Source organism: Apis mellifera, linkage group LG8 (genome assembly GCF_003254395.2).
Source record: "Apis mellifera strain DH4 linkage group LG8, Amel_HAv3.1, whole genome shotgun sequence".
In the NCBI taxonomy this organism is placed as follows: domain Eukaryota; kingdom Metazoa; phylum Arthropoda; class Insecta; order Hymenoptera; family Apidae; genus Apis; species Apis mellifera.
The window spans coordinates 12,307,172-12,327,063 of NC_037645.1; the positions used below are offsets into that span (position 1 = coordinate 12,307,172).

Consider the following 19,892-nt stretch of genomic DNA (forward strand, 5'->3'; position numbering starts at 1 on the left):
AGAAGAGAAAAATCATTGGATAAATATTATAGATGATAAAATAATTTTTTTAACAAGATTAATAATTGTGCAATTTATTAAAATGCTTCACGAATATGGAGGTCATTTTCGTGATTTGAGTGCTTAAGTGGAAATATAACGTATTGTTAGTTGCATTAATCAACGTATTCTTTCGCTCCGATTATTTTTATGTATTTAAACGTTTTTATAAAGAAAAACTTTAATATACAATTACGATGCGAATCGTTACGTTCTATCATGAAAATAACATTCTTACTTTCACGTCAATTATATTTGATGAACACATGTTCAATATAACTAAAATAACAATAAGCTTGTTTTTATTATATACATTTTGAATATATAAAATATTGAAACACGTAGAGTTATTTGACATTCGTTTAAATATTTTTTTACAGCAATTAAAAATTGAAAAATACAACAGAGAAAATGATTTAATCGATAATTCGATTCATTGTTAAATGAATAATATGAATTTTTCAAATTTTATATTCAGTTTTCCCACGGAATTATGCAATAATAATGAAACAATCAATTAAGAAAAGCTATATAATTCTTCAGGTATTTCTTCTCTTATAAGTTCAACGCTTTCTCATAGAAATAATCTGCAAATTAAGTACTACCCAGAAAAAGTACGATAATGGTTTATTGTTTTCGAAACTCTTTGGCAGAATTTTTTCACATCAATTCATTGCTTTTATTTTAATCGATGGATCGTAATTAATCAACATGCATAAAAATTTTGCGTTATATTTTTTTTTTTTTTTTTTTTTAGAATTGCAAAAATATATAAAATTTATGTTATAAAATCCGTCCCAATATTATATTCTTTAATCAATTTAATTCATTAGTAATTTTTAATAGGATAATTATCATCGATAAAAATCATGATTTTGTCTCTCAAACTTCAATCTCTTGTCCCTCGCATTATACGAGAAATTTATTTCCATTCCAAAAAAATTTTTTAATTTTTTAATTTTATTACAATATGCGTATAAAATTCTCTTACTTTATTATTAATCTCGTATTATAACCTCGTATCGCGTCGGAATTAATTTTATCCGATCATAAAAATTATACATTGTTTGATTCGCAATAAGTTAATGTTTTTATTAATGACTTATATAAATGTTATCAATTAATCGAGTTGATACATTGGAACTTCCAATCGATTGTTTTCTTATCGATCTAAATTTTTAAAATAATCCTTCGATCTATTTTCAGTGTCTCGATGTTTTTCTCAAAACACGGGAATTTTATTTGTTTTGATAAAGTGGTAAAAAATAAATAATTTTCACTGTAGAAAATAATTTCAATTTGTAATAATTATATATATATATATACACATTACTTATAGAAATTAACATTATTTCACGAAAATTCATTATTATATAATCTTGATTATTTGATAGTATATCGTTCCTAACCTATCCAGATATATTTATCGCGATCGAAAGCGAGTGAGAAGAGAAATTCAGAAAAATTAAGTTAATCGAAAAGGTGAACAAAACGAAGGACAAAGTATAGTGCTATGTGTACAGTGTTTTTATAAACAGAAGTGTGCGAGCCTCGATCGTTTAGAGATCGAGCATCTGATTATGGGGACATGAGTAACGAGCACGGGCGGGAAGAATATTGGAAGAAATTCAGCGATAAGTTTGAAGGATTTTCGTGCGCGGGAACAAGAAGGTATCGAGAGGAGAGAGAAGAAACGAGGGAGGATGATGATTCTTCGAGAAGAACGATTAAGAGAAATGTGGCGATCAACAAAGAATCGTTAAAAAATTTGTCGAGGTGTCGCGCGCAAGAGGTAACGATTGTCGAGCAGCCTGGAAAGCAGCGATATCCCGAGAGAACGAGCGGCGGAGGCCCGTCATTGCGAACGGTCGAAATTTCTCACGATAATTTTCTTTCGAGAAGCGGCGAAAGTTCTTCGGAATGTATCAATGTTGAGGGAAGTTGTTCGTGGGAAAGTGAGGATAACGTGGATGGATATCCCAATTTGCAGGCTATATGGAATCTGAAGGATTCCTCTTTGGAGATTGAAAACTGTCCCGGGGAGGACGGACGCTCGTCGAAGGGAATTGGCGCGGCGGAGGGGGGGGATTGGAAGGCAAGCAGCGACGAGGATCCGTCGGATGTTTTGAACGAATATTCCATCGGTGGAAATAACAGCGAGACGAGTGGCTCCGCGGTGGACGTATCGCAAACTTGTTTCGAAAAGTTAGAGAAACACGGGAATCATTCTCCTTGGAGATTGGAAATAAGCTCCCCGCGAACACCAACATTCGCGAATTTGGCCTTGAGCGTGTCGTACGCCGGCTTGGACACTTCCGGTTTCTTCGATGCTCGATCATCCTCGAGCAAATTCGAGGATGATTCATCGGAATTGTGGGAGGATTTCAGCGTGGTCGAGTGTCTGGAAAGCAAATCGTCTTGCGACGAGAGCACGCCGGAAGAGCGGGTGGAGGCGTTGAAGGAAATTTTGGCGGAGAGTGATATCCACGAGGGGAACGGGGTCGTTTCGGATTTCTTGTTTCACGTTGCCAGAACAAAGTATGGAAAGATTTATATCAGGGTTATTAGAACGATGCTTCTTAATCGAGGTAGGATATCGATAATTTTTTTTTTTTTCTACATCGATTTCTTTCATCCTAACTGTGTTGTGAGAAAAAAACTTCGGCTAAAGAGATATTAAATGGAAAATACGACCGGCGTAAATCAGTCAGATGTTTAAATGATGTCCGGTTTCGGAAAATAAATGACTAGGAACAATAAGGATAATTTTTAACGTCGCGGAAATCTTTTCTCGATTAGCGTGGCGGGGAATCAATTACGGGAAGAAAAGAAACGCGATTTCGATTTTTTTTTTATTTTTAAATCGATGATCTAATTTTCCTTTATCTATCTTCGTTTAATTTTTTCGTTTGGAATTCGTTGATCGAGTATCTTTGTAATTTTTTTTTTTTTTAATCAAAATTATATTTAAAAAATAATAATTTGGATTTTAAATATCAACTAATATATAATATTAAAAATTAATTTTAATAATTAATTAATATAATAAATATTATAGCACTATCTGTATTAGTATGAAATTTTGGAATATATATATACATACATATATATACATATATTTGATTATAAAAATATTGAAAAAAGAAATTGCAAAAGAAGTAAGCGAAAATATAGTAATTTTAATTCCAAGGTAACGTGCCACAGAATTTTGGTAGATTACTATTAATAGTACGTCCGGACTAAGCTAAAGCTTATGTTAAAATTTTTAAACGATTCAAAAGAGAAAAAAAATCGTAATAATTAAATTATATACAATTATTTGTTAAATCCAATATCGGATATTATTATCGTTGTCGTGTATTAATATATTTGATGGACTTAAAAATTATCAAATTTTTTGTCAATTAGTTTAATAAGTTCCAAAAATAGTATCGATAATTTGAGTAAATTGATTCAATATTGCAATAGATATTGTCAATAGTCTGGGATTTGTAATTAATATATGTATAAAATATCGTAAATAATGCATATATTTAATACTATATATACGTATGATTGTATTACTTGGATATTCTTTTACATTTTATAATATAATACTCTCACAATTTAATAATTTATATTTAAATGCATTTCTGTTCCAGTTAAATTATTATCATTATATATATTTATATATATTTGTTTACAGTCTTTAAATCTGACTCGTTGGCTACATTACATACAAGTCTTATATAATATAACTTCTAAATAGTTTCTTAAACTTCTGCAACTGATATTTTAGATTTTACTTTTCTAAATAAAATTAAAAGTTATGGAAATGTTATACAAAATTTTTATTGCTTTGAAACAAAATTTAACTACTACTTCATATATAAATGAAATTTATTTGACATTCATCAGATAGAAAAACTTTTATCGCTATAAATTTTCCACAATTTAAATTTCCCTCTCGTTGCATTGTACGCATCTATGCCCGCGCAGCTTGTTCTGACAGTTATGCGACATGGCGCCGGAGTGATTTTGTCGTGCGTTTCGTTTCATAGTTTCTTCACATTTTTTAATAATTAGAAGTAATACCTTCTTAATCTTACTCGTATAAACTATTGATCAGTGTTTTAACTAGTGACTACGAGAACAATTGATCGTTAAACTTAAAGAATTTCAAGAAAATTAGTGAAATGTACCCGGTAGAACCTCTGACGTCAGAGGCAAAAAATTAATGTGCTGAATGGTAAGTATTTATTTTAAAATTAAAATAATTACTTCAAATAATACGTATAAAGCACAATCAAATTTTAAGCCCGTTTGCTAGTTATAGTTATTAATTTTTACAATTTTATTTTATCGTAAAATATACTTGGACGACGATTCCTAAATTTTATGGTTCATTTACACAACAAGTGGAATATTAACAAATTAGGAAATTACAAATATAAATAAATATAAATGTGTAGAATGTTTTGATTAGGTTGTTTTTTTATAAAATATGATGGTAAATTTTTTATTATTATTTCTATCTTTTTTTAAAGTAACGTTGCTACGTAACCCTCGCAACGTGACGCCATTTTTAAAAGCTTCAAACTTTAACCCCTGATGTTTACTTACATTTTTCTTTACTAACATATAATTAATTAGAAATAGATACTCTCTATTATGATTATATAAGATAACAATAAACATTTTTTTAATTAGTTTTAATCAACTTATTTTCATATCATAATGGTTAATTTAGTGTATACACATAATTGTACATAAAATATTTCTAAGATACAAGATACTATATTCAAATTATTTACATTTTTTTTTATTTATATTTGTAATAATTATTTTTACAATATTCGTTACTATTTTCGTTTTATCACAATAAATTAGTAATAAATATATCTAGAAAAGAATCTAAACATTTTATTAGTTCTTGTTATTATTAGAAATTCATGAATAATTTAATGTAATATTTTTAGAATTAAAAATATTTACATAATTTGTAGATTTTTCATCGTAATAGTATGATTAGATTAATGAATCGTAACAATTGTTAAAATATTATTTGAAATTCAAATGTCTTCGAAACATTATACAAATTTTTAAATTGGTGCATGTTATGCATTGTGCGGTGATTACTTAAAAATAATTTCGTATCATTATTTACAGAAAGATTATTTTATTGTTTCTGTATAAGAAATAAATTCTCCAATTCCTATATTGTATAATATTTAACGATTTAAATTTTTCTTCGAATGAATTTTTTTTTTTTTTTTACATTAAATTATGCGAATAACACCGATTCATTAAAATAAAATACGTAAAAAGATATCTTGGATTTCAAGATTCGCATTGGTGGAATATTATCGATAAAATGTAAAATTAGTCGCATATGTAAATGCTGTGTCGCGTAGTTGAATCTTTGTTCCTATAAATAAAAGATGAGAGAGTAACATAGTCTCGGTTTATCACTTCAATGCTCTACTCTTATGCAAGCTTGAGCTCGTGGAAAAATCAATAATCACCTGCGACGTCTCTGTCTAAGATGTTACGTCAGAATTTTTTGTGGTTTTGATTTTGATTCTTCGAGATCAACGAGAATTGTTTTTGTTGCTAAATATATCTCTTTTTTAACTTTCACTTTCGAATAATAAATTTTGTTTCTTCGCTCGCCGCGATTCCTTTTGAGAGTCGTTTCGTCCAAGTATATTTTATAATTCCAGGGCCTTCGTAAACGATAAAATTACGTCAAAATTATAACAGCGAAATTTTCGAATTTTTGAAATTAACAATTGTACGATAGTTGTAGTAAAAATTCAATAGTTCGACGAAATAAACGAGCTTTAAAATTTATTAGAATTAAAAGAATTGTTAATTTTACAAACGATAAAACATATTTCACTATTCGATCCTTTATTAAACGAGTACGTTATAAAACATTCTTGCTGCAATAGATATTCTCTTTGTATAATGATGCTTCGAAAAATGTTCATTTATCGTTAGAAAACATGTACAGCGTCGTCCTCCATCGGGTTGAGGAACTTTTGTCCAATTTTCAAAACACGAGTCGCATTGCGGTGACCGAGTCGAAAAAACGATCCGTACCAGGCCTTATCTAATCTCCGTCATCTCTCTAACCGACTATGGCCAAAATATGAGCCAACCGTCGAATTATGAAGGTTCTATATATTCTATATATATTCTATATATCTATATATTCTAAATCTAATATATCGTACCAATTTTAACTTCAGAGTGCGATAAATTTATTTTATAATAAATGTTAAAAATTCACGAGTTAAAATTATAAATTTCAACATCTTTTCTTGCATTGTTAAGTAAAAATATTTACACTCTGTATCTATATATGAACAAGAATTTTTTCATAGGAAACAAGTGTCATTCGTGTTTCGTTGATTTTCAATTAAGGTTACACAACTACTGTGTATTTATGATGAACAAAGAATAATATCTGTTGTATATACGCACATGTCACGTACGTGATATTCTCATTATTATTAATTCTTATCTTTGCGAACTACGTATATACTTCGTCGAGCCTTATGAAGAAAGATCACACGATTTCAATACTTTTGAATGAAACTAGAGATCGATGAATAACTAATATAAAAAAAAAAAAAAAAAAAAAAAAATTGAAGAACATATTTCGAAACACCATTGTAGAAATATAAATGATACGAAATCGAAGATTCTTAGAACGAAGATAGATGCAAAATAGAAAAATCTGCACGTGTACCTATAGTTTCGAGAGAAAGAGAAACAAAATTGTAACGAATCGAGATCGGAAGCAAAAGCGGAACGAGAGAAAAAAAAAGAGAGAGAGAAAGAGAAAGAGAAGGTCCTGGAGAATGTGTGCCCATTAATCAATAAATACAGCTAACAAATCAGCCATTGCTCCCGATCCTCCCTGGGTTCGTGGCCGATCCTGGCGGAGGAAGAAAGAACCGTTTCGAACGATACGCTCCTGGAACCGGAAGAATCTTCCGACCAGGAGCAACAAGATCTCCAAGAGGATGATCCTTACGAGTACGACGAAGACATCAGACCCGCGAACGACGAGGATTTGCCGGGAAACGAAAGTTTTCTGGATGGGAATTGTCCCACCTCCTCCAGGATACCTGCACGCTGCTGGGGATGTACCGATTGCACCGGATTACACACGCCGATATTCCTGTTGGCTTCCTCTCCAACAGAGCCGTCTTGCACCTGCGTTTCCTGTCAGTAATTCTCCCGTGTCAGGGGCCAATATTCAAATGGCTTGAGCTTCTTTCTTCTTTTTCTTTTTTTTTTTTCATTCATCTTTTTCAAAATCGTTTTTTTTTTCTTTTCAATTAGAGCAATCTATCATTTATCCAACAACGCTACTGAAAATAAGTTAGTTCTTTGATCATTGGATTGTTACATTTAGTTATAACGTTTTGTACACTTGATTATTACACACTACAAGCGATGGGCAAAATTTGATAGTTGAAATTACGAGTAAAGTTATTTTTTGTAAAATTATTTCGATAATTTATCGTTTAAAATATAATAATAATTGTAATGTCAACGAAAATAATCGTTGAATAAGTGTTATTTAAGTATTTTAATAAATAATTTGTTAAAATAACTTTATTCGAAATTTTTAACTAGTTACTTTTTTCAACAGGTTAATGCCCCAACTCTGCACATTACGATGTATATAATATTCGCTTTCCTTTTCTATAAGTTGGTACACGTATGCACATATACTTTGTTTCGAGATTTTTCAATATCGAAATAATAATTCTGAAAAAGGAAAATATTGTGCATATATATATATATATATATATATATATATATATATATTTGAATAAATTAAAATCATACGTAATTATTTAAAATTAGAGATACGAACTCGATATTTTATTTAAATTTCTAATAATAAAATTGTCATTAAATATACATATGGTATGTAATAATGCATAATAACGTTTTTAATCGATCTTGATTGAAATTTATTTTCGTATTTTCCTACATCTAGTGTATCGATAAACGGTATTATTTATTTGCAGTGTATTAAAAATTGTATGACAAAGGATTTAGTAATCTTTTATTATCTTATCTTTGCTACGATATAAACATGTTGTGCGATGAAATTGGTTGCATTGTTTTTAAAGACTATATAATATCTGAGAAAAATTGTTCGAGAAACTAACGGTGAGGGCAGCATCGTGAAATGGCGAAAATACGCGTCGCTTAGATCGCTTTTCACGGGAACGATCGTGACTCACTTGCGTGCTGTGCCCACATTTCACATTTTCTATTTGTTTCTTTACCGTTTGATCTTGACCTTGTGTGCTTATATCCTACGATGAAAGGGTGAAAGAGCAATGTCATTTCACCAGAGTTCACGCCCAACTTCTTTCAACCTTCTAATTTTAAACTCCATTCATAACCTTTTTTTCTTTAAGGTTATAAAGGTTTTCTTTTTAAGAACTTCTTGTGCTATTACCAATTTTATGTCTTTTTTCCCCATATATATGTGTATATGTGCAGAATATATTAAGTCATAAAATTCTCGCGTGAAGGATAAAAAAAAAAAATTTCATATAAATTTATTTCACTAATAAAGAGATTTCAATTTGAAATTTACATTTTAAACAATTATTAAGAAAATTGATGAGCAAAATTGTTTTACATTGTTTGAATTTTTCTTCAAATTAAATATTACGGAACAATAATTTTATTCCTCGTATTCATTTGGTATGCATTATGAATCTTCGTCTCTTCTGTAATACAAATTACCGATAAGTAATGTGAGGGGGGAAAAAAGTGGAAAGAATAAGGATATTTCTTATTTTTATTTTTTAATCGTTACGTCAAAATCGTTTAACCTTCTGGATCTGGATATTTTGTAACACTTTGCGTTACACATTGCAAAAATGAATTCTTAGTACATATCTTTACATCAAGTTTCCTTTTCAAGAAAAACAACTTGGAAATTCAATCCGTTAAATGGCTTTTACTTCCATTCGATTTATCCAACTGTGTACAAATAGAATTCTCATGTTGCTCGTGTTTACAAAATATGTTTACATTTCACTCATCTTATCCTCGGTGCAAATATTAGAATATTAGATTCATCTTGTAAATTTTACTGCATTTATGAGAAAGTATATAAAATCTTTGCTCGTCATATCGTAATTAATACAAAGATATTGCGTTATTTGGATAAAAATGTTTGTTTCTCTCTCACAATTTTATTTTTATTTTCGATCACCTTGGTATAAGTACAAAGCACCGTATCATAAACATATTTCACTTTATTATCAAAAACATCCAATCGCATGCGAGCAATCGATGAATGGACGAACGAATAAATGTGCGATATTTGTAAGATATGTGTACGATATGGATTTTTTGCATTCGTAATTGCTTGCAATCGTCGAGTCGTTAACTATACAAATACTGTAATACTAGTCGAATCGAGATACAGTACGGTGTATATACTAGATGAAATTTCAAACTTATTTTTCTTGGAAACGAAATCTTATTCGAAAAATATTTAACGTTCTATTTAAAACATTGGATTATTCTTCTCCTAACTAATTCACAAATTATTTTATTCTTATTTACAATCGCGAATTCTGCACATACACATACTATAGAGTTTTTAATGATACAACTGAATTATCTACAGTCGATTATTACGATATTAACTCTTTGCTTTAGAAAATTATTTTAAAATTTTTAAACGGAATTAGATATATTTTTTATATATGGCATTATGGATAACATTGATTCAATCAAATGTAAATATAAATAAATTTAATAATAATAATATCATCTAATTGTAATTATTATATGATATAATTATATCTTAATTTGTGTAATAATGAATTTTGATTTTTATTACTTCTTTGTCTTGCAAATTCTCAAGTCACAAGTTACGCTGATTATTACGGATGTAAAATGCACGCTTTTCAATGGAAGCACTGTAATCAGGGATTAATTTCTTTTCTTTATAATTCGAAAAGTCGTTAAAATAAAATTGAATGCGTTTGCTTGTTTCATTGTGTTGTTAAAGATATTAAGCGTTTTTTTTTTTTTTTATTTCTTAAGAAATGATCAGAGTAGATAATAAAATCAATAATAAAAAAAAATCTACTAAACCAATTTATCATATATTTGTTATCATATATTTTTCTTCTGTTTCCATTTGTTCAAATAGACATAACGACATAAGAATATACAGAAAAGTTTTAATTTTTAACTGGAATTCGGTATTTCGAAATTGTTTACAATATTATTAATTTTAGAGAAATTATAAATTTATAAATAATTGTTTAAATGTAATAAACAACTTTTTGATTTTTATATATCGATATATAAAAAAAAAAATTCTACGTTAAAATTGTAAATGGTATTTTCAATGTCAATAAATGTAAGGAACATGTAACAATTACATACAATAATAAATAACCGTTGTGTAATATTTATTTGCACCTTCCCTAAAGATTCAAGTTTAATTTCCATATAAAATTTTAGCAAATTTTTCATTGATTCATGTACAGGGAGAACTTTGTGTTACGTACAAAATTCGTTATTATTATATCGACAAATACATAATAATTTTTTTGTAGATATTTTATTATTATTATTATTATTATTGTTGTCGTTGTCCTTTGCATCGCTTATACAATTATTTCGTTTATTGCTTCTTTATTTTAGAATGCTGACATTACATGCATATTGTTTCATATTCTTCTATTCTTAAATATTCCTTCTATATAATTAATTATCGCACGAACAATTACTTCTCGTTTCAGTTTTATGTAGCAACCGCGTGAGCCAAATGACCAAGACCTATAATGACATAGAAGCAGTCACAAGGCTTCTAGAAGAGGTAAATATGATCATATGATATAATGTAACATACGTGCATGCATTATGCGAATGCATGGAATGGTACAGAATTGTTATTATATGGAGAATTAAGATGTGTTGGAGAGTGGAGATAGGTTAACTCTTGTCTCTCTTGTTAATTTGCAGAAAGAAAAGGACTTGGAATTGACCGCGCGCATCGGTAAAGAACTTTTGTCGCACAATCAAAAACTTGAAACAACTGTCACGAGTTTGGAGACCGATTTGAAAGAAGCTAATGAAAAAATTACGCAACTTACGCACGAACTCGCGAAGAAGACAGAATTGATTCAAATATTGACAAATGATGCCGAAGAATCGAGTTCCGAGGCCGGTACGCCCACCGGATTTCGTGGGATTAATCTTGACATGATGCAGAAAAAGATCAGTTCTCTCGAGGATGAGAATAAACAGTTAAGAACAGAGTTTGCGAAATTAATGCACGATGCTGATAATTCGGAAGAGCAGGAAGCAAAACTTGTCAAGGATATTGCCGCCCAACTAGGTTAGTTTGATGAATCATAGCAATTGTCTTCTCTTATTTTTCTTTCGCATGTATACGTAACCCGTAGAAATTTTTTAATGTCGATTAGATCTTGAAAATATAATGTATAATTGATAAATAAATAAATAAATAATTTGTATTACGTATATAGCTAGTGCAAACATGGAGATGGATGGAATTACGGATGAACTTGATAGACAAAAAGAGGAAAATCGATTACAACACGAACAAATCGTCAGTTTAACAGCAAAATTAGCTGAAACGGAATTGAGATTGGCACAATTGATGGCCGAACATGACGAGGTGGGAGCTACTTTGCTCATCACCAAAGATAATCAGAATAATCTTGCAAACGAGTTGGCTGAATTCAAAGATCGATACGCTGAAGTATGTACATTTATTGCTGTTCATTAATTCTTTTTATAAAATGATATTAACGTTAAAAGTAATTTTAAATCAAATAAATCTGATGTAACATTAGCGATGATAAATGAATAATTTTTTATTTCTATTATAAGGTAGTGAATTTATTGGCGGAAACGCAAGATCAATTGCGAAAACAAAGAAAAAGAGGAATGCCAACTGTTAGAGGAGGATCTTTGTTCCCTTCAATGGGTGCTGTTCCACAACCTGATTCCATTGCTTCTGAATTGGAATCATCTCTTTATTCTGAACTCAGTTTAGATTCTGGTATCAGCGCTGACAGGATGTATGTTTTTTTTTCATTTTTTTTACTATCCAATATTAATAGAAACGAAATTTTAATTCATGTTTTTAATTTTAAATACAGACCAACTTATAAGAAAGTATTTGAAACAGTGAGAAGCGCGTCAAGAAGTACATCTTATCCAGTTGATGCAAATCAATTCCCACGAATAGGTTCAATGACAGTATCAACTTTATCCAGCGGTTCTGCTGGACCACGAATGAGTTGTGGACAGATTAGACCCATGGCATCAACATTTCCTAGCTTAGATTCCACTGGACATAGTGATTCAGAAGGTTCGCTTCTTACGGACTCTGAAGATTATCCGTGAGTTTATTAATATTTATTATTAATTTATCAATGTTTATTAATATTTTTTTAACACAACATTATTAAATAAAAATAAATTATGCTATATATATTTTATTAATAATCATATTATTTATAATAATATTTTAATATTAATTTATAAAATATATAAGTTGATAAATATTTTTATACATTTTTAGAGGACCTCAGCAAACAGGAGTACCAGGTGCTCCTGGTGCAGCAGATTTGGAGGCAGCACTTCGTAGATTAACACCTGCAGAAGTTCTTACGAGGCGCGCTTGTCTTAGCACTGGTACAGGATATACTTATGATTATGATGCAGGAGCTCATTCACCTTCCACCTTCGTACCTCTTGGTTGTAGAACTCCAGATAGTATTATGTCTACGGGAAGTAGCGGAAATATAAGTGGTTATGGTGGAAATGCTTGGAGAATACCTGAAAAATTACAAATAGTGAAACCTATTGAAGGTTCACAAACTTTACATCATTGGACTCAGTTAGCCACACCTACGTTAGGTAATAATCTTTTATTTTTTAATTCAATTTCCAATTATATATCAATTTAGTTTGTAGCTTTATATATATATATATGTAAATTACATTTTCTCAAATACAACTTTTTAAACGTAAAAAAAATCAAATTATAATTTTATTTTAAGGTGGTCTTTTAGAAGAACGACCAGGAGTAAAAACACGAGGAGGTCGTGGCCTGGAAGATTTAGGCCTAGTTACTTTTACTTTAAGCGACCTCGAAGAAGATGAAGAATACACTAATCCTGGAAAACTCTTTCAAGATACAGGTTCCGTTTATACATTCACCAATAGTACAGTTCTCCACCCTGATGATCATACAAGTGTCACTCCAAGTATTGTGGGTAGTAGAGTTGCAACTGCACCTAGTAGTGCTTTAAATTCTGGTATGAGCACTCCAAGAACGTTAAGTAGAAGGAATTCGACTTCAACATTTTCAACAACTCTTGGACTTGCAAAGATGTTAAATGAAAGAGGTATTTATTGTTTAAAATTGAAAATTTTTCCTTCATTTAATTTATAAAAATACTATATTTTTTGTCATAATCAAATTAATAATAAAAATAAATTAATGTATTAAAATAGGTATAAAAGCTGTTACACCTTCTTCTGCAACTCCAAGTGGAGAAAGGAATTTTACACCTACTGCAACGCCTTGTAATAGTCCTGATGCTAGTCCTCCAGAAAGTCGATCTGATTCACCAACTCCAGAAAGTGGACTTTCCTTAGGATTATTATCTAGTGGAGCTGAATTATTGAAGAGAACATTTGGTGGCGAGACTGAGGTATATTAAAATATTTATAAATAAAAAAATTTTATACTTTATTTTATTTTGATTATACTTTAATTTGATTATAGTTATATATAAAATAATGAAATAATTACTTGCTTTATAATGAATCTTTTTTTAAAATATTATTATTTTATTGGGAATATTTTTCATATGTTCATTCTTTTAAAATTTCTAATCTTATTCCTAAAAAATTATTGTTTAAAAGTATTATATAAAGTAATATACAAATAATATTAATTTATAATTTATTTTAATATCGTTTATATTTTGTTAACAGACAAAGAGGAAACGAACCATATTGTCTAGATCAGACAAAAAGGCTCTTACTAGTATTCGTTTAGTTGAAAAACTTGAAAGAATAGGCATTGACACCATAATGTCATCTACAACGATTGGCTCTTCTATTTCTCCATTAGTATTACAAGGTTCTTTATATACCAGACGTACTACTGAAAGTCCTATGGCTCAATTAACTTTCTTAAAAAGCTCCATGTCTTCAAGTGGAAGTCAAGAAAAACTTTCTCCTTCTTCCACGGCTAGTAATTCCTTGTCAACAAAACGAAAAATAATTGACAAGAAACAAGATGAATCTACGTCAAGCAGGGAATCAAATAGACAAAGAAGAACTGGTGCTAGAGCTATGAGACCTGATCTTGGACAGGTTACACCTGCGATTCCTGTTACGGTTACAAAAGAATCTCCTGCGCAATCCGCTTTGGGAACTATTAGCGCAATTCTTTTTGGACGAAAGGGTGGTTTACTTTGAAATTATTGTTTGTTGTGCATTAAGTAAATAACGTTAAGAAAAATCAGATGAATTCTTAACAGAACATAAAAAAATTGTCGGAGCGGTGATAAAATGGACAATTTACTTCGTTTCATCTGGATTAAATTTATTTTATAAAAAAAAAATTGATAAAAATTATAAATGAAATTTATATAAATTTTTCTATTTACATAACTATTTTCGGATACAATTAAGATAAATAGAAAATTTTAATTTTAATTTAAAAAAAAAAAAAGAAACGAAATAAAATACGGTATATATTTATCGTAATGTTAATCATACGTAAAACTGTAAATAAATCGAATATGCTTTTATTTTATAGTAGTATTTTACAAAAAAGAAAATATATACGTTTGTATTATAGAGATACAATATTTTGTATCAAATTTAAAAGTCTGATTATGATCGATTAATTTTTTATTCTTTTTTAAAAATTATAATTATAAATATAAATTATAATATGAAAATATTAATTAAAAATATTTACTTATTTACAGTTTTGTAAAATATAAATATGCGAATGGCGCATATATTTTAAAATGTTAATTTAACATTCCTATAATAGCTAATATCTTTTCTTTATGCCTTTTTTTTTTCTTCTTTTTTTAAGTTTTATTTTTAATACTAGATTTCTGCATGAATGCAGAAAAATATTTAAAATATTATATTGTTTAAAATATAAATCTATAATTTAAAACTTCTTAAATCTTCAAGTAAAAATATAAAACTAGTTTATCTTCTAAAATTCCAGTATTATAAAGTATCCAATTCTATAAATATGTTATTAAATGTACATTTATGTACATATTATGTTTTTAAATGTACATTTTCTCAACGCTCCGACGTCTAAAAATTGAAAAAGAAATTTACAACTTATGTATTTTATTTTTATGAAATAATCGTTTCACGTTGATTGGATTATTTTCTAAATAATTTTATATAGTAATTCCTATGCAAAAAAATATTGTATAGCGTTATATAGTCGGAAAACAAAAAAATCTTATAAATAATTATTTTGAATATTTATTGGTGAAGATCAATTTATAGGCTTGTGCGCGCGCGCGCGGAAAGTTAATTTAAAATCATTAATTTATACATAACATAGAAAAACCAAATGTGAATTATAGAAAGATCTATTATGTGAATTAATTTTTATTGTATAGAAAATATATGGTGTAGTAATTAATATTTAAAAATGACTTAGAATTTGCAATCATGTGATATGAAATGATACATCATTTAATATGATTTTTATCAGTAATTTTATCATTTTGTCTATGCCTCAAGTAACAAAGGAAATTTTATACGTAAAATTACTCTTTTTTTTTTTATTTATTTATTTATTTTTTTTTTTGAATTTAATTTCGTATTAATTAAAATATTTGAAAAAAAATCATTATTTTGATGCTTAATATTTAAAACTTGAAAAAAAATTGATCAAATTTATGTCTTTACTTTACTAATATATATTCATTCATATTTTATGCTAAAATGTCCAAAAAGTGAGAAAGTTAACAAAAAAAAAAGCAACATCAATAATGCACGTAAAAGCATATAAATGACTTCACATATAGAAAATCATGATAAAAATAAATTAATTTCTTTATTGATATTCTAATGATATAGGTTGCGATGAGAAAATATGATTATTCTAAATATTAAAAACAAAGAAAATCGCAGCGAATTTTATAAGTCGGAGCACAATTTTTAAAATTAGAATTTTTAGGGTGCTTTAAGTTGTATTAATTTCTTTTAATTATAGAAATTTATTATATTTTAGATTAATTAATTAATTGTGTTACTATTGTTCGTCTTTTATAAAAGACTTAACATTTAGTATCAATAATTAAATAATTAGTCATTCCGTAATTGTCGATTAATTATTGATCAAAATGAAATATTCTATTTCTTTATCGATTATTTATATAATAATAATAACTTGTAAATAATTAATAATGAATCGACGATTAATGACTGATTTATGCTTTTCATCTGTATTGATTGAAGGCGATAAAAAAAAGTAATTTACTACTTTAAAATTGAATTTGACTAATTATTTATACTTATATAATTGAGCATTTTGTTTGTTAAAGATAAATTGACCAATAATTAATCGATCAATTATTTTTGTAAATAGTAATCTGGATTTTCCTTTTGTTTCGTCTCTTTTTTTTAATCTGTTGCGGTTAAAAAAAATTGATTGCAATGTATCGAGTGAGTTTGATGGTGAGATTCAATTTTATTAGTAAATGGACCTTTATCTTGTATCATAGAAAGGAATATTTAGCAAATGCAGTCTTGTACATAGAGAAATACTGATTAATAAATTAAATTGAAAAAAAAATCAAGATGTTTTGCAGTTTCTTTAAATTTTTTTATGTCAATATTATTGTTAAAAAATCATTTTTACCATGAATTTCTTAAATACATTATTATTATTAAATTTTTATGATTTTTAAATCGTGTGTTTTTATCTATTATTGATATAACTTTTTTATTTATCATTTTATCATTATCTATTTGATATTTTTATTTTTCATTTTCATATATACTAAAAGATACAGGTTAATATAGTATATGTATGTATTTATATACTTATAAAGAAAAATAAAGAGGAAAGAATAAAGATAAGATAAAAATTAGAGAATAAGCGCCATCTTTAGAATGCAAATGAAACACAAATATAAACAAAGGAGGCAAATAATAAAACAAAGAAGAGGGAAGGATAAAAATAAAATAAAAATATTGAAAATATTTCTCTATCTTTAAAATACTATAAATTGAACAAAAAAAAGGATAGAAAATAATAGAAAAAGAATAGAAATAGAATAAAAGTTGATCATCAATATCATTTTGAGTAATATTAAAAAAATGATTTTTTGAAGAAATTGTCTGAGAGATAATCTTTGATTGTTCAAAAGATGGTGATGATAATCAATTGCCTTATCTCTATTCTTTTTTTTTACTATCTTCTGTTTTCTCCTTTCTTTTTGTGTTTAATTTACGGCATGATCTGAAGATGGCATTAATTTCAATATTTTTACTCTATCTCTATCCTCCTTTTATTATTTGCTCTTCTTGTCTATATTTGTGTTTCACTTGAAACATTTAAGAGATGGCGCTGATTTCCCAATTTTTATTTTATCTTTATCTTTTTTTCATTATTGTCTCTGTTTATACTTTTGGCTTATGATTAGAGACAACATATCGAATATCAATTGATTTTCATTGAATTTTTCATCATTTCTCTATCAAAGCTATAATGTATATCTTTAATATCATTAATATAAATTTATTAAAATAAAAAATGGAAACAATACGACCCTGTGGTTGTAAAGGAATAAGATCTTGTCTTTTATGTGAAACGGAATATAAGATTGTAAAACCCAATCTAAAGGCTTGTTTTGAGGTTAGATTATCTAAATATAGAGTAAATTTTAATATTTTAGTTCTTTGTTTAATGCAAATTTTATGTTTCTTTAGATGTAATATATAATAAATATATAGAGATGTAATAAATTTTATTTAAACAAATAATATATGTTTTATTACTATTTAGTAGTACATTGTAATATTTTAAATTTTTTTTTTATAATATTGATATATTATTATAAATCATAATATTTCAGAAATGTTCTAGTTATGTATATTGTCCATATTGTGAAAAAGCATGGCCTGGTTGGAATTTTGATCTTTATAAAAGTCATCCAAATCACCAAGGAACTGCTATAGAATTTCCTGGTGTTTATATAAAGGTATTTATTATACCTTTTTTAATTATTTAATTTTTTACTTAAATTATTATATAAATAATTTTGCTTTTCAAGTTAATTGAAAATATTTATCAGTGTATCAAGTTATAAAATAAAAATGATTATTAGAGAAAAGAAAAAAAATCTTGTTACAAAGAAAATTTAATAAAAAGTATTTTTTCTTTACAAATAGCATTAATAATAATTTCAATTTATTATAGAATAAGTTTTTTATTATTATCTATTTTAAATATATATAATGCTTAAGAAGTAATTTTAATAATCATTTTTTTATATTTATTTTTTTATGAAGCTAGACTTTTTAACTTCTTGGGAAATTAATTCATTGATCAATATACTTGAAAAAATACCTTGGGAAGCTTCTCAAAGTGGAAGAAGGAAACAGGTATTATATAAAAATAATTTAGAAATAGAAAGAATATTTATTGTTACAAAAATTATTATACTCATATTTTGAAGCATAAATAAAATTTTAATAAAAGAATTAAAGATAATTAATTCTAAAAATATTTTAAAACATTTAGAATTTTGGTCCAAAATGCAATTTCAAAAAGAAAAAACTTCAATTGGGTTCCTTCAATGGTTTTCCAAAATCTACTCAATTTGTGCAACAAAAATTTTCTGAAATTCCTATACTTAATAATTTTCAAACGGTAGAACAATGTACTTTAGAATATGATCCGATACGAGGAGCTTCAATAGATCCACATATTGATGATTGCTGGATTTGGGGTGAAAGAATAGTTACTGTTAATGTCATAGGTGATTCAGTTTTAACAATGAGTTCTTATCATGGTCCCGATACAAAGTACAATTTAAAAAGTATTATAGAATATTCCTCAACAATTGAAGGCTTTGATGTAAAAAATAAAAATGAAAATGAAGATATCATTGTAAGACTCCCAATGCCAGAAGGATCTCTTATGGTTCTTTATGGTATTGCAAGGTAAATAAATTTTACATCTTTTTAAAATTATATTCAAATATATGTATTTACATTGTAATTATTTGGAATATATCATTATATGAAATAATTATTTTAATTATAAATATATTTCGATTAATAATTTATTTTATTTTATTAAATATTTATATAAAAATTTAGTTATGTTTAATTAAAATGTTAATAACATATTTAGTTAAACATTATATAAACATTTAAAAAATATTCTAAATATAAAATGAATAAAATAGAATGTAATAATTATGAATTTTATTGTATTATTTATACAAATACTAAAGTTTCTTTTATTTTGTAGGTACAAATGGGAACATTGTGTTTTAAGAGAAGATATAAACTCTAGGCGAATTTGTTTAGCTTATCGCGAATTAACCCCTCCATATTTATGTAACTCAACAAATAATGAAGTTGTTAAAGAACTCTTAAAAAGAGCTTCAGTTTTTTGATAAAATGTAATTAAATCTAAAAAAAATTTATTCCAATAAAATATATATTTAATTTGTACAAAATATTTAAATACACATTATATGTTACGTATTATAGAAATATATTAATTTTATATATACATATGATAATATATA

The 19,892-nt window shown here is 27.2% G+C and overlaps 2 protein-coding genes across 9 annotated transcripts in view; both read left to right on the forward strand.

Moving 5' to 3' along the window:
* LOC410101 (trafficking kinesin-binding protein milt) overlaps nucleotides 1–14,702 on the forward strand; it is a 28,495-nt gene extending 13,793 nt beyond the window's left edge. For 4 of the 8 annotated variants that reach the window (XM_006569779.3, XM_393589.7, XM_016913576.2 and 1 more), the window contains 9 exons: nucleotides 10,830–10,906; nucleotides 11,053–11,428; nucleotides 11,580–11,815; nucleotides 11,947–12,137; nucleotides 12,219–12,461; nucleotides 12,644–12,981; nucleotides 13,125–13,472; nucleotides 13,582–13,781; nucleotides 14,068–14,556. In XM_006569779.3, the coding sequence (XP_006569842.1) occupies nucleotides 10,856–10,906; nucleotides 11,053–11,428; nucleotides 11,580–11,815; nucleotides 11,947–12,137; nucleotides 12,219–12,461; nucleotides 12,644–12,981; nucleotides 13,125–13,472; nucleotides 13,582–13,781; nucleotides 14,068–14,556 (2,472 nt within the window). In that variant the 5' untranslated portion in view covers nucleotides 10,830–10,855. Of the gene's footprint in view, nucleotides 1–1,433; nucleotides 2,628–4,027; nucleotides 4,268–6,933; nucleotides 7,257–10,829; nucleotides 10,907–11,052; nucleotides 11,429–11,579; nucleotides 11,816–11,946; nucleotides 12,138–12,218; nucleotides 12,462–12,643; nucleotides 12,982–13,124; nucleotides 13,473–13,581; nucleotides 13,782–14,067 lie in introns of those variants that run through there. The other 4 variants (XM_006569777.3, XM_006569776.3, XM_006569780.3 and 1 more) reach the window with 4 other exon arrangements.
* Nucleotides 14,703–17,742: 3,040 nt separating this feature from the next.
* Nucleotides 17,743–19,822, forward strand: LOC551104 (alpha-ketoglutarate-dependent dioxygenase alkB homolog 4). Its single transcript, XM_623500.6, has 5 exons — nucleotides 17,743–17,986; nucleotides 18,207–18,332; nucleotides 18,643–18,735; nucleotides 18,875–19,296; nucleotides 19,610–19,822. Exons 1-5 carry the CDS (start codon nucleotides 17,885–17,887, stop codon nucleotides 19,755–19,757), a joined length of 891 nt encoding a protein of 296 aa, XP_623503.1. The 5' UTR covers nucleotides 17,743–17,884; the 3' UTR covers nucleotides 19,758–19,822.
* Nucleotides 19,823–19,892: the final 70 nt, after the last annotated feature.